Source organism: Sorghum bicolor, chromosome 3, assembly GCF_000003195.3.
Source record: "Sorghum bicolor cultivar BTx623 chromosome 3, Sorghum_bicolor_NCBIv3, whole genome shotgun sequence".
In the NCBI taxonomy this organism is placed as follows: Eukaryota; Viridiplantae; Streptophyta; class Magnoliopsida; order Poales; family Poaceae; genus Sorghum; species Sorghum bicolor.
Window position 1 is genome coordinate 70,537,082 of NC_012872.2, and position 13,737 is coordinate 70,550,818.

Consider the following 13,737-nt stretch of genomic DNA (forward strand, 5'->3'; position numbering starts at 1 on the left):
TGACAATATTTTTTATTTAAAATCATTTAGAGTCTTGAATATTCGTTTTATTCTGAAATCCAATTTTTTGAAATTTTTAGACGATATAGGATGGGTCATATCCAAGAAGGTGACTAAAGCATAAGAGCACTTTTTTACATGTGCACAAAAGCAAATAATTGAATCTAAGAAGGTGATATGTGAACGGGTTCTGGTGATTAGCGTACAAGGTTTCCCACTTTCCCCGTACATGCAACAGATCGAGATCTCAAAGAAGTAGACGTAACGTAGCACTGATGAGTCACTTACCCAGCATAGGTGCTTCAATTCCATTTCAAACAGTTTGTTTTGATCCAAATGTCACACCATAGGAGCCAGCATGGGACTACGTACTTCAGCCAAAATAAGGTACTACATGGATACAACCAGTGACGAAGCCAGAAGATTTCAGGAGCCCGGGCAATTCTCATTAAGCAAAAATATTTAACTATAAAATCACATAATTCTATATAAATATAAAGAAGATTTCTTTTGTATTTTGGCGAGAAGCCCGGCCGGCTGCCCGGGGTGGCCTAGCGGTGGCTCCGCCAGTGGATACAACATCTATATGCCTCTCCATTACATACATATTGAACGAACGCCAGAGGCTGGAGACAAATCCGATGCAGGCAGCCAGATGCTCTACTCCTCCGTGGCTGCAGGCTTATTCCATGCCGCCCTGACCGGCCTAGCGGGGCGGCGCTGAGGGTGCCGGAGGCAGTCACAAAGCCGGCGGAAGAAGTCGACGACGGGCTGGAGGCGCGATAGCAGCACGAACACCGGGGTCAGCACGCCGCCGGCCACCGTCACGATCGCCAGCGGCTCCATGGGGGGGCCGGCCTTTCTTCCCTGCACCTCAGATCGATGGAGATCTTTGCTCCGGACAATTGCACGATTATTATTTTTAACTAGCACTCTCGGCAGACCGCTGCTGTGTTCTTGGCTCCTCAAGGAGAGTGTTGAAAGGAGACGCAGATTTATGCAAGAGGTCAGGGACGACATAGTGTTTAGTGTTTTGCGGTAACCGCAGGCTGGTGGTCTCCACGTCTATTTTCGGATCGAGCGGTTAAGGACGTATGGTTGAGAAAATGTAGGTGCTTGTTTATTTTGTTGCATAGTTATTACAGAAAACGTTCGATTCTTAGAGAAACTTAACTGCTCGCAATGCTAGAACGAGTACAGAAATACAGAATCAGTGCTTGGCACCCGGTTCCTTCGAGCAATACGGTGCCGTGGGTGGGTACATCAACGTCCTGGAGGTGGAGCCACTTTTCGATCACGCCGTCTCCGCCGGCACCTTGGACATGCGGTCGCCACGCAGCCAGAAGCGCGACGCAGATCACACTATCCAATCAATCGTTAGGCTGTCTCCAACAATGTAACTCAAACCCAAAATAGATGCTTCACAGTATTTTAGTGTTTAATCACACAATCGAGGGGTATTTGTTTGTGGTGGTTAAAGTTTAGTGAATATTATAATATTTTTGTTTTATTTAACAATTATTTCAGTCATAGATTAATTAGGGTGTTTATTTTGGGTTGTTAAAGTTTAACGGGTACTGTAGCATTTTCGTTTTATTTAACAATTAGTGTTTAATCATAGACTAATTAGGCTTAAAAATTGTCTCATAAATTACTCTCTAGCTGTGTTTTAAGTTTCGTAAATAGTCTATATTTAATACTCCCTCCATATCCATAAAGAAAATCGGTTTGGACAAGGTTTGGGTCAAACATTGAAAATATCAATCATGAATAACTTTTAAGTTGTTGAATTTAAAAATATGAAAACTATATGAATAGATTTGTCTTGAAAAATACTTTCATAGAAGTATACATATGCCATTTTTTGATAAATATTTTTATAAAAACAAGAAATCAAAGTTAGATTTTGGAGACCGTGTCGTTGTACTAAACGACTTCTTTTATGAATATGGAGGGAGTATTTTGTATATGTGTCTAAATATTTGATGTGATATACGATCAACTTTAATAAGACAAACCAAACGGACACGAATCAATCATTAGCTACCACTGAGGCACTGACATACACAAGCGTACGCCACGTAAGCCGGGGGTCCAAGTCGAATACACGCACCAAAAACCACCAAAAAAAAAAAGAAAAAGTGCAGAAATGCCAAACCGCTGTCTGTAATCGGAAAACCCGGAACCGTCCCGCTGCGGCGCTGCCGCCTGCCTTGTGCCGCCGCCTGCCGTGTAGTACCAGCGAGAGCGCAGCCCGCGCGGCCGGCACCGTTTCCCTTCCAGGAGCGCCATCAGCAACTGAAGCAGCGCTCCCCAGCGGTTGCTGTAAAGCGGGCACACACGCTCCCTACTCCACTCCCGACTCCCGTTCCCCTCCCAATTCCCAAAGGCCAAAGCCCCCCCCACACCAAAGCCCCTCCTCTGCTCCTCCGCTCTGCTCTGCTCCGCTCCGACCAAATGTGCGATTAGCGCCGCCCGCGAGATCGATCCCCGCGCGGCCAAGGATCGCCCGCCGGCATGGCGTCCTCGCAGGGGGAGCCGGTGCCCCCGTGGCTCAAGTCCCTCCCTCTGGCGCCCGAGTTCCGCCCCACCGCGGCCGAGTTCGTCGACCCCATCGCCTACCTCCTCAAGATCGAGCCCGCCGCGGCGCCCTTCGGCATCTGCAAGATCGTGCCACCGCTCCCGCCGCCGCCCAAGCGGGCCACGCTCGGTAACCTCTCCCGCTCCTTCGCCGCGCTCCACCCGGACGATCCCACCCCGACATTCCCCACCCGGCACCAGCAGCTGGGCCTCTGCCCGCGCCGCCCGCGCCCCGCGCTCAAACCCGTCTGGCTCTCCTCCCACCGCTACACGCTCCCCAAGTTCGAGGCCAAGGCCGGCGCTTCCCGGAAGGCGCTGCTCGCGCGCCTCAGCGTCCCCGCCACCAAGCAGCTCTCGCCGCTCGACGTCGAGGCGCTCTTCTGGCGCTCATCCGCCGACCGCCCTGTCGTCGTGGAGTACGCCAGCGACATGCCTGGCTCCGGGTTCGCCCCCTGCGCCGCACGCCCGACGCAGCTTCCCGCGGCGAACGTGGGCGAGACGGCGTGGAACATGCGCGGCGTGGCAAGGAGCCCCGCCTCTCTGCTGCGCTTCGTGCGGGAGGAGGTGCCCGGGGTCACGTCGCCGATGCTCTACGTCGGCATGATGTTCAGTTGGTTCGCCTGGCACGTCGAGGACCACGATCTGCACAGCCTCAATTACATGCATTACGGTGCTCCCAAGACGTGGTACGCGGTGCCGCGCGACGCTGCACTCGCCTTCGAGGAGGTGGTGCGCGTCCATGGGTATGGCGGGGAGGTGAACTCCTTAGGTGAGGCGCCCCGCATTGCATCGTTTCCCCTGTTCTCTGCTTTTGTAACTGTCGCTTGATTGTGCATTTCGGAATTGCGATCTGGGGTGCAGAAACCTTTGCAATGCTGGGTGATAAGACGACGGTGATGTCCCCTCAAGTGCTCGTGGATTCAGGGATTCCCTGCTGCAGGTGTTTCTACTGCTTCCTTCCTTCACCAAATGACTTCCTTTTCCTTTGATACCTTTGGTGGCTGATGAACGGTTGGTTCTGTATGTCGGAACAGATTAGTTCAGAATGCAGGGGAATTCGTGGTTACTTTTCCCAGAGCATATCACAGCGGGTTCAGTCATGGTGAGTGGTCTCAAAAGTTAGCCTCCATGAAAATCTTCCCTTTTTATGTTGCAGAGAGCAATGCAGAATAATGCCTGACTCAAGTCATTATATTATACTTTTTTCTGACTCATTAAGTCATTTATTTATGTTGCAGAGAGCAATGTAGAATAATGCCTGACTCATTAAGTGAACTATGCCTGCCCGAATAATGTCTTAATGTGACCCCATTTTATCAGTAGATTTGTGCAACTAGATATGCCTTAAACAGTACGGTAATTTGGCAAAATTTGTGCACAGCCTCAACTACATGCCTTAAACAGTACGGGAATGGTATGGCGGGAAAGAAAACTCCTTTTTTTGGCTTAAACATTCAAATTTGGTAGATAGGTTGCGTAACAGATACAAGGTGTAACGGAAGAAAAGAAAACGACAGTATCTCCAGATTGTTTGAGTTTTAGAACGGACAAGTGTAGGACATTTACGCTTGGGTTTAACATTTGCCAATAAAAGGAAACTATTTATTCTTCAGAAACTGAACCATTTCCTTTCTCGTAAAGTTCCTCAGTTTCGCCAAACTCCTTTTTTTGGCTTAAAAATTCAAATTTGGCGTTGCGTAACAGATACAAGGTGTAACGGAAAAAAAAAAGAAAACGACAGTATCTCCAGATTGTTTTTGTTTTAGAACGGACAAGTGTAAGACATTTACGCTTGGGTTTAACATTTGCCAATAAAAGGAAACTATTTATTCTTCAGAAACTGAACTATTTCCTTTCTCGTAAAGTTCCGCAGTTTCGCCTTTTACCTAGTAGGTTTGATCATGCAACTCTGCATTGAGTCTTCGTAAATCCATGCCATATAGACTTCCAGACTGGTGTGTAGTATGCAATGCAAGGTACATGTTTGCCGAAATGTAGCAGTGCATGTGCATATGGACACATTGGGATTTCCTTCTCTATCACATGCTATTGGAAAATTATGCTTAGGTTGTTATTTGGTCACTGCTTTGCTGTCTATTGTGGTTAGTTCTCCTGATCAGCTTGTGAGGAAGTTTTTTTTTGTATATGGCAGGGTTCAATTGTGGGGAAGCATCAAATATAGCCACTCCTGAATGGTTGAGAGTTGCAAAAGAGGCAGCAGTCCGGAGAGCTTCCATCAATCGTCCTCCCATGGTTTCGCACTATCAGTTGCTCTATGAACTTGCACTGTCATTGTGCTTGAGGTATTCATCACATTTTGCATGCTTCATAGTGCAGATCTTTTTTTCTTATGAGATTTTTTGGCCTGCTGCATCCCGTTAGGGGAAACAAAAAGAAAGAAAAACTGATTTTTCTTTAAAGAAAAAAGAAATAACTGATTTCACTGCCCAATTTGGCTGTAGTGCTTGTCTTTTCATGGGTTCAACTTCCATCATTTTATCAACAACAGTAATAGGTGTGCTATAAAGAACTACCATCTGATTAGTTACTTACACAAGGCTCTATTCTCAGTGGTGTCCATGTCTGATATCTCCATTTGAGTTTCTGCAATATGAGGCAATAAATTGCATAAGATTTTCTGCTTTCTTATATTACAGTAACCATGCATCTGTTATTGCAGTTGCATTCTTTTCTAGGTCTTTCTATGCTGCAAGAAGTCTCTCATTACATGTGTATCTGGACCCTTTTTATTTGATTTGGTTTAAACTTGTACATTTCTAGGGATCCATCAAATGGAACTATGGAACCACGAAGCTGTAGATTGAAGGAGAAGAAGAAAAGTGAAGGGGACCAATTGATCAAAAAGATATTTGTGCAAAATGTTATTGAAGACAATAAACTGCTTGGTCATTTTCTGAGTGATGGGTCTTCTTGCATTATTCTTCCAGTCAATTACAGTGATGGCTCTCCACTATCAACTTTGCTCTCAAAATTTCAGTCAACAACTGATTCCAGGATATCGCATGACCAGTGCAGTAAGACAGAAGCTCCGAAAGACTCAAGATGCTTACCAAAGGATCAGGCTGACAAGAACTGGGAATTGTCGTCATCCAACAAAATATCATTGTCAGTCTGCTCGGGAAAGACAGTCCCACCTACAACGTGCATATATGACTGTGCAAACATGTCTGCCTCATCATACACACATAATACAGAAAATAACAAGGGGGGTATGAACAGTGCTGCTGGTCTTTTAGACCAGGGTTTATTATCCTGTGTCGCTTGCGGGATTTTGAGTTTTTCATGTGTGGCAGTGATCAAACCAAGGGAGTGTGCAGCAAAATGGTTAATGACTGCTGATTCTAGTTTGATCAACGATCGACTTGCTAGTTCTGGAGAGCATCATATGATAGATGGGTTACAAGGTGGGAGGACAACTGGTGGAATTTTACGTAAGTCATACTCTTCCAATAGACACTGGACACATGCTGTATTAATTCTTCTCCCGTTGGTGAATTCTGGCTGACATTTAGTTCAACCTCTTATGTTTTAGTTCTGAGTTATTTCCTTTCATTTTCTTATCATGGAATTGAATAGTTTATGATGTGTATATTATGTTCCGTTCCTCTTCCGTGATATTAGTATGTCTGCATGCATTTGGCCATCATAGACATTCAAACACAGCAAGAAATGCAGGAGCCTGTGGAAGGTGCAGTGTTCCTAGTGTAGTAGTTGAACTTATAGTTTATTTCATATTTCAAATTGCAATTTAATCTTAGCGTCTTTTGGTTCATGGCATAAATCCATCTGATGAATGTATGTAATTTTAATCAACATGCAGGATCAGATTCTGAAATGAATGGCAATAGTATAATTTCTGATGCTGATGATGTGCCTCTCAATGGGTGTTCTGCTCTTGATCTTTTGGCATCAGCTTATGGAGATCCATCAGATTCTGATGAAGATGTTATGAACAAAAAAATTCAGATTCCTAATGTCTCCAACGAATTAATAAATCACACAGTTGAATCACAACCCAATACCTCAAATAATGGTGATTGTGATGGAACAAAGGTGTCCTCAAGTAGTAAAGAAAGCCAACAAGGACCAACTTCCCAGAATTCAAAGTGTATTGGTAACTCAAACACCTTGAATGGACCAAAAGGTGTTCGCACTAGAAATAAGGATCTACTTAAGATGGTGCTTTCTGAAGGTTTTCAACCAAAAGATATATATTCAGAAACGCATAAGAAGGTTCAGTGTGAACCATCAAGCTCAAACAAGACTTCAACAGAGAGCCCTTGCAGCACAGAATATCATGTTAGCCATAACAGTGCTACAATCTGTATGGACAACAACAGAGGCTCTATGACTATGGTGAACAACTTAGTTACATCAGTTGTGAAACCTGATAAGGATTCATCAAGAATGCATGTATTTTGTCTTGAACATGCTATTGAGGTTGAGAAGCAACTTCAAGCTATTGGTGGTGCTGATATTTTTCTTCTATGCCGTCCAGGTCAGTCACTAGGCTTGCTCAGTCATTACCCTTTTTTAATGCAACATTAACACATGTGCTTCATGGTCTTCAAGAGTGCATGAGTTCATCATTGACCAAATTATTACACTTTGAATACATTAACACATGTGCCATTGTACATATTGTCCTACATTATCATCCTTTCTGATTTGAGGTCACATTATACTTCCATTAGCTTTGGTGAAGTGAGAATAAGTAGGTTCAGACCTTCATTGCTCCAGATCATAACAAAACCAAATAACAATCACTGCTTCCTAGGTTCTCAAAACCTTAAATGACATATTTGTTATCATTTGTACAGAATATCCCAGAATAGAAGTAGAAGCAAGATTGCTGGCTGAAGAAATGGAATTTGTGTATGATTGGAAGGATATTCTTTTCAAAGAGGCCACTATCGAGGATAGGGAGAAGATACAGGAAGTTGTGCAGGATGAGGAAGCAATACCAACAAATAGTGATTGGGCTGTAAAACTGGGCATTAATCTTTACTATAGTGCTAATCTTGCTAAGTCTCCTTTATACAACAAACAAGTGCCATACAATCGAGTTATCTATGAGGCATTTGGCTATGGTTCTCCCAATGATTCACCAGTAAAGCTGAAGACTTATTCCAGAAGGCAAGGCAGGGCGAAGAAAATAGTCTTGGCTGGCAGGTGGTGTGGGAAAGTATGGATGTCAAACCAGGTCCACCCATACCTGGCTGACAGAATCAAAATTCATGAGCCAGAAGAAACCGATGAAACTTTTCCTTCTGATCAGAAATCAAATGCTGAACCTGTTGAAGATTCAAGTAGACAGGCAGCCTCCACAAGAAAGAGTAGCAGCAGAGCAATTGAAGGAAAAATAAGCAAGAGGGAGAAAGAATCATTGGAGAAAGCTAATGCCAAGAAGCCAAAAATTACTGAAGAGGATAATTCCAAATCTTTAGAGGGTACTGCTGAAGCCTCCACACAGAGCAGAACAGCTCTAGAAAAAACAAGCAGGAAGGAGAAAGAACATGTGGAGAAAGCAAATACCAAGAAGCTCAAACATACTGAAAAGGTCTCGGAAGCAATAAAAGGTCCTTCAGAAGCCTCCTACCCCGCACCAGCTGGGATGGTAGTCCGCAGTAGCTCTAGGATTGCCAATAGGAAAAGCATGTTGAAATCAAGGATGGACGAAGAGGATATTGGCTCAACCAACCGTCCAAAGTCAAAGGTTGAAGACGACAAAGATAATCCTGCTGGCCGTTCAACAGCAAAATCACTAAGGCAAAAGACTAAACTAGATGCAAAGAAGAAAACAAAGGAAACTAGAGTAGAAAAGCGAAAAGCTCCTAGTCCAGCTTCTCAGAAGGATGAAGAAGAGCAGTCGTATGAGGGGTGTTCTATCACTAAACAACGGTTGTCTTTACGTAAGAAGGGGGCTAAAATAGAAGAAAAGCAGCAGCAAATGGAGAAATCTAGATACAGAGGAAGGGCTCCCCCAAGTTCTCCAAAGAGTAAGGAAGAGTATGCGTGCGACGTTGAAGGTTGTTCCATGAGTTTTGGCACAGAAGAGGCGCTGTCTCTGCATAAGAATGATATCTGCCCAGAGAAGGGCTGTTGCAGGAAGTTCTTCTCGCACAAGTATCTGCTGCAGCACCGTAAGGTTCACACCGATGACCGTCCACTGAAATGCCCGTGGAAGGGCTGCAGCATGGCGTTCAAGTGGCCGTGGGCTAGGACAGAGCACATGAGGGTTCACACGGGAGACAGGCCCTATGTTTGCCCTGAACCAGAGTGCGGGCAGACATTCAGGTTCGTCTCTGATTTCAGCCGCCACAAGCGCAGGACAGGCCATGCAGGCATGCCAGCCAAGAAAGCGAAAGCAAAGAAGTGAGGTAAAGCAGCAGTAACTTACAGTAGTCGTGGAAGGAATAGATGACAGTTTGTACATTCCATTAGCTCCTAGAACCCATCGTGGTCTCTGCTCACAATTCCATTAGTTGCTAGTTAAACGGTTCTAATGAGCCTGCAAGTAGGTTGGTCACTGTCAGTAATTTGGTTATCATCATTAAAACATTAACTAATTCTGATATAGTTTGCCTTGCCTGTACCTGGTAAACAGGCGGATATAGTTGCCTGTCGTTCGTTGATCTTTTGCTGGACGATGTCCTAATTATGGTAGAAGCACCTGTCTACTCTTTTGCCTTTGGTGCTTCTGTTTCCTCTGTTTGATCCTAGAGTTTTACCTTTGGTGCTTCTGTTTCCTCTGTTTGATCCCAGAGTTTTTGTATGCTAATAATTCTAAGATTGTCTGTTGCCACGTGAACATAGCAAGGGTTCGTTTGCTGCCGTAGATCTTTTTTCTGCCGTTAGCTGCCGCCTGCCAGCTTGGGCATGCTGCGTTCGCTTTGTTGCTATCAAGGCTTGGTTGCAACTAAAATTGCGCGCCTTGTGCCGTTGTGCGTCAGCGTCATGCTGGAGATCCCACAGGAGAACATCTGCTGACCAACCCTGAAAACTGGTACGGAGGCCGGTGAAGCAGCACACGCACTTCTGCCAAAATCGTTTTTTCCTTTCCGTTATTTCTGTTCAAGCTCAACGACTTAACCTCGAAGGTTTCTTCCCAATCGTTTAATCATGGTAGCACTGCGCTGGGGTTATGCATCAGTCAGCAGTTCAGATTTCAGAACAAGGCGTCACACCTCCGGCTACTGTGATTTTTTTTTTCTGGCCAGCAACCGAGACTCTTGAGAGTTGCGTCCTGTGTATTGCTGGGCGCCTGGCTAAAACTAGTACAATCTACTACACCTGCACGTAACTTGTACTACTAGCATTCACTATTCAGTTCTCCTAAGAAGGCGTGAAAACGTCCTAAGAATCTGTAGAGCATGGGAAGGCAATCTTGTCCCAGTACCGCAGTCACAACGCCCAGAATCCTTATCGCAACCGACTTGCACCCATAGATTCATAGTACTCGTAGCTCCTCGGCCTCAGCGACCACCGCCATTAACGCCGCCTGTGATCAGTGATCTCCTCGACGGCCGTCACACCATGGCTACCGAGTAGCATCCATAAAACTGCTGCACACATATCAATACGGCCGGCCCGGTCGGCCACCCCCACCACCAAGCCACCGGACGCGAACGATCCATGGAAGCAGACGCGGATGAATCTAGCCTGAATCTTCGACGCCCCCCAACGGGCAGGGGGCAGCCCAAGAGCCCAGCCGAGGCAGCCAACTTGCTGCCGCACAGCCGCAGCCATCGGCCGGCCTCCTCAGCCTCAACTCCCGAGCTGAATCTGACACCATCTCCCCCACGCTTTCTGTTACCCGCCATCAATTCAAATCAAATCGTTCCCGCCGCAAGGCAAAGGCGGCAAGGAGCCTCTCGCCCGCTCCGCAGCCTCCGCTCTATAAATACGGCTCCTCCCTTGTCGTCCCAACTCATCAGCTCACACTCCAACAGCCGAGTGATCCTAGTGCTAGGAGGTTGCAAGCAGTTGCAGGATGGCACAGCTCGCTAAGACGCTTCTCCTTGTGGCCCTGGTGGCCATGTCGGCGGTGGAGCTGTGCCGCGCCATCGAGTTCGACGAGCGGGACCTGGCGTCGGACGAGGCGCTGTGGGACCTGTACGAGCGGTGGCAGACGCACCACCATGTGCACCGTCACCACGGCGAGAAGGGCCGCCGGTTCGGGACCTTCAAGGAGAACGTGCGCTTCATCCACGCGCACAACAAGCGCGGCGACCGACCCTACCGCCTCAGCCTGAACCGCTTCGGCGACATGGGCCGGGAGGAGTTCCGCTCCACGTTCGCCGACTCCCGCATCAACGACCTCCGCCGGGCGGAGTCCCCCGCGGCGCCGGCCGTGCCGGGGTTCATGTACGACGGCGTCACCGACCTGCCGCCGTCCGTGGACTGGCGGAAGGAAGGCGCGGTGACCGCCGTCAAGGACCAGGGCCACTGCGGCAGCTGCTGGGCTTTCTCCACGGTGGTGTCCGTGGAGGGCATCAACGCGATCCGGACGGGGAGCCTGGTGTCGCTGTCGGAGCAGGAGCTGATCGACTGTGACACGGACGAGAACGGGTGCCAGGGCGGGCTCATGGAGAACGCCTTCGAGTTCATCAAGTCCTACGGCGGCGTCACCACCGAGTCCGCGTACCCGTACCGCGCCTCCAACGGCACCTGCGACAGCGTGCGGTCCCGGCGCGGGCAGATCGTGTCGATCGACGGCCACCAGATGGTGCCGACCGGCAGCGAGGACGCGCTGGCCAAGGCCGTGGCGAACCAGCCGGTGTCCGTGGCCATCGACGCGGGTGGCCAGGCGTTCCAGTTCTACTCGGAGGGCGTGTTCACGGGCGACTGCGGCACGGACCTGGACCACGGCGTCGCGGCGGTCGGCTACGGCGTCAGCGACGACGGCACGGCCTACTGGATCGTGAAGAACTCGTGGGGCCCCTCATGGGGAGAGGGCGGCTACATCCGGATGCAGCGCGGCGCCGGCAACGGTGGCCTCTGCGGCATCGCCATGGAGGCGTCCTTCCCCATCAAGACCTCGCCCAACCCGGCGCGCAAGCCCCGCCGCGCGCTCATCTCCAGGGACACCTCCTCCCAGTGAGGCAGTGGCAGTGACAGACTGATCCGATCCATCTCGGCGTCGTTCTCTTCTCGTACCACGCACAGCAGCAACTGGCACGTAAGTATACGTTGCCAGGATGACTTACTACTACTGTTTGCTTGTACTATTATCGATTGGGTTGTTTGTACTGATGATGGTTTGATTGTGCCGGCCGGTCTCAATCAGAGACGATATATACACACTAGAATAAAGTATAGCAGCGCGTGTGCGCGACAAAGTAAGATTAGGCGTGTGATATCAAAGTTTGTGCTTGTAATGTAATGTAATACGGTGTGGCATATGCACCGGGTTATGGTATATTGAAGGAGCTATGCGTAAGCTAGCAGTTGTTGCATTGCATTTTGTATGGTTGCCATGCTTGGATATGTCTGTGTTCTTCATCTTCCTTTTGAAACTCACGGAGGCTCTAGGGACTTTGTATTCGTTAACGAGAACTCGGCATAATCACGAGTTACCATAATTTTTACAATATCTGGAAGATCATCCAGCCATAACATTGACGTGTCCCAAACCATTTCTAGCTTAGTGAGCTCGTGCGTAGACGAGTTGCAAGACCTCGGTATATTAGAGACACCGGAACAAACAAAACTTAGCGAGACCGTGTCCGCGTGTGAGTTGTGACGTTCGCAGAGGATCTCCCTGTCAGTTCCACCAACTGAATCTGTAGTATAAGCAGAAATGTTTAATTTGCGAAATCTAGAATAGAAAGAAGACTCAGTGGTATTAGTAAAATGCTTTCATACCAAGGTAGACTAATTTTGGTTAATTGCGTTCTCGCCCTCCCAACTTTTTATATGTGCAGCCTTCAAATCCTCCCACCTCTCATTGAACGAACTGATAAATACAAAAAAACATTGTCTGTGGAGTGGGGGTGACATAAATGGGACAGGTTCCTGTCTAGCAGCTTGGAATGTAGCTTGTAAACCTAAAGAAGATGGTGGTTTTGGGAATATTGATCTTAGGGCCTAGAATTCAACCCTGCTTCTGAAATATTTGGACAAATTTTATAATCACGCCAACATCCCTTGGGTGAGTCTCACTTGGAACAAATTTTATAAGAGTAATCACATAGCCCCCCCCCCCCCCCCCCCAAATGCTAAAAGTCTAAACGGTTCCTTTTGGTGGAAAGATCTCCTCAAACTAGCAGATGAATTCATAATCTTAACAAAATTTGTGCCTCTTCAAAAGCGAATTCAGTTATTCTCTGGCAAGACTCCTGACTGATGGCATACTGAAAGACACCTTACCAGAAACTTTTTAGATTTGCAAGAAAATCAAATAGCTCTATTAGATTGTTTGAAAAAAATAGCTCTATTAGATTCTTTTTGGAAAAGGGCACAGCTGTTGTTTTCTTCCTTCCTCTTTCTCCTCAAGCCTCACTTCAGTTAGACAGTTTGCATTCTCTCCTCCAAAACTTCAGCTGGGATTTCGACACAGAAGATCAATGGACCTACAACCGGAGCTCTTCAGGCTATAGTTCCTCTACAAAATCCTGATTGGTCAACAACAAGCCTCACCTCTTTTCAAATGGATGTGGTCCTCTCACAACTTAGGGAAACACAAAATTTTCTTTTGGCTACTTCTAATGGATCGCCTTAACACCAGGAATACGTATATTGAGGAGAAAGAATAGACACCTAGAGGATTATAATTGTGTTCTTTGCAACACCAACGCGGAGGAGACCTGTTTTCATCTTTTTTTCGTCTGCCCTTTTAGCATTGCTTGCTGGAGATCAATCAATATTTTCTGGGATACTAATCTTGATCCTCTTGATATGGTCTATCAAGCAAGAAACACCTTTGGGAGCACTGTTTTCTGAGAGCTTGTTTGTATCAATCAATAGAAATGGAGTGATTTTTTATGCCAAAACTCATAACCTCAATCAATGAAAATCTGCCTTCAAGGTGGAGATTGGTCTTGTTTGTATCAAGGCCAAAAAGAAAGTCAGGGATGTACTTCTTAGATGGTGTGACAATTTTCCTTAATGAGTCGAAACTTTTCTCCTTTTGGG

The 13,737-nt window shown here is 47.0% G+C and overlaps 2 protein-coding genes across 2 annotated transcripts; both read left to right on the forward strand.

Moving 5' to 3' along the window:
- On the forward strand, positions 2,260–9,406 carry LOC8056139 (lysine-specific demethylase JMJ705). The gene is made up of 7 exons (XM_021455037.1): positions 2,260–3,349; positions 3,442–3,520; positions 3,615–3,682; positions 4,733–4,883; positions 5,362–6,032; positions 6,422–7,099; positions 7,422–9,406. Exons 1-7 carry the CDS (start codon positions 2,518–2,520, stop codon positions 8,978–8,980), a joined length of 4,038 nt encoding a protein of 1,345 aa, XP_021310712.1. The 5' UTR covers positions 2,260–2,517; the 3' UTR covers positions 8,981–9,406.
- On the forward strand, positions 10,595–11,751 carry LOC8078699 (cysteine proteinase EP-B 2). Its single transcript, XM_002456762.2, has one exon. The coding sequence runs from the start codon at positions 10,595–10,597 to the stop codon at positions 11,702–11,704; it is 1,110 nt and encodes a 369-aa protein (XP_002456807.1). The 3' UTR covers positions 11,705–11,751.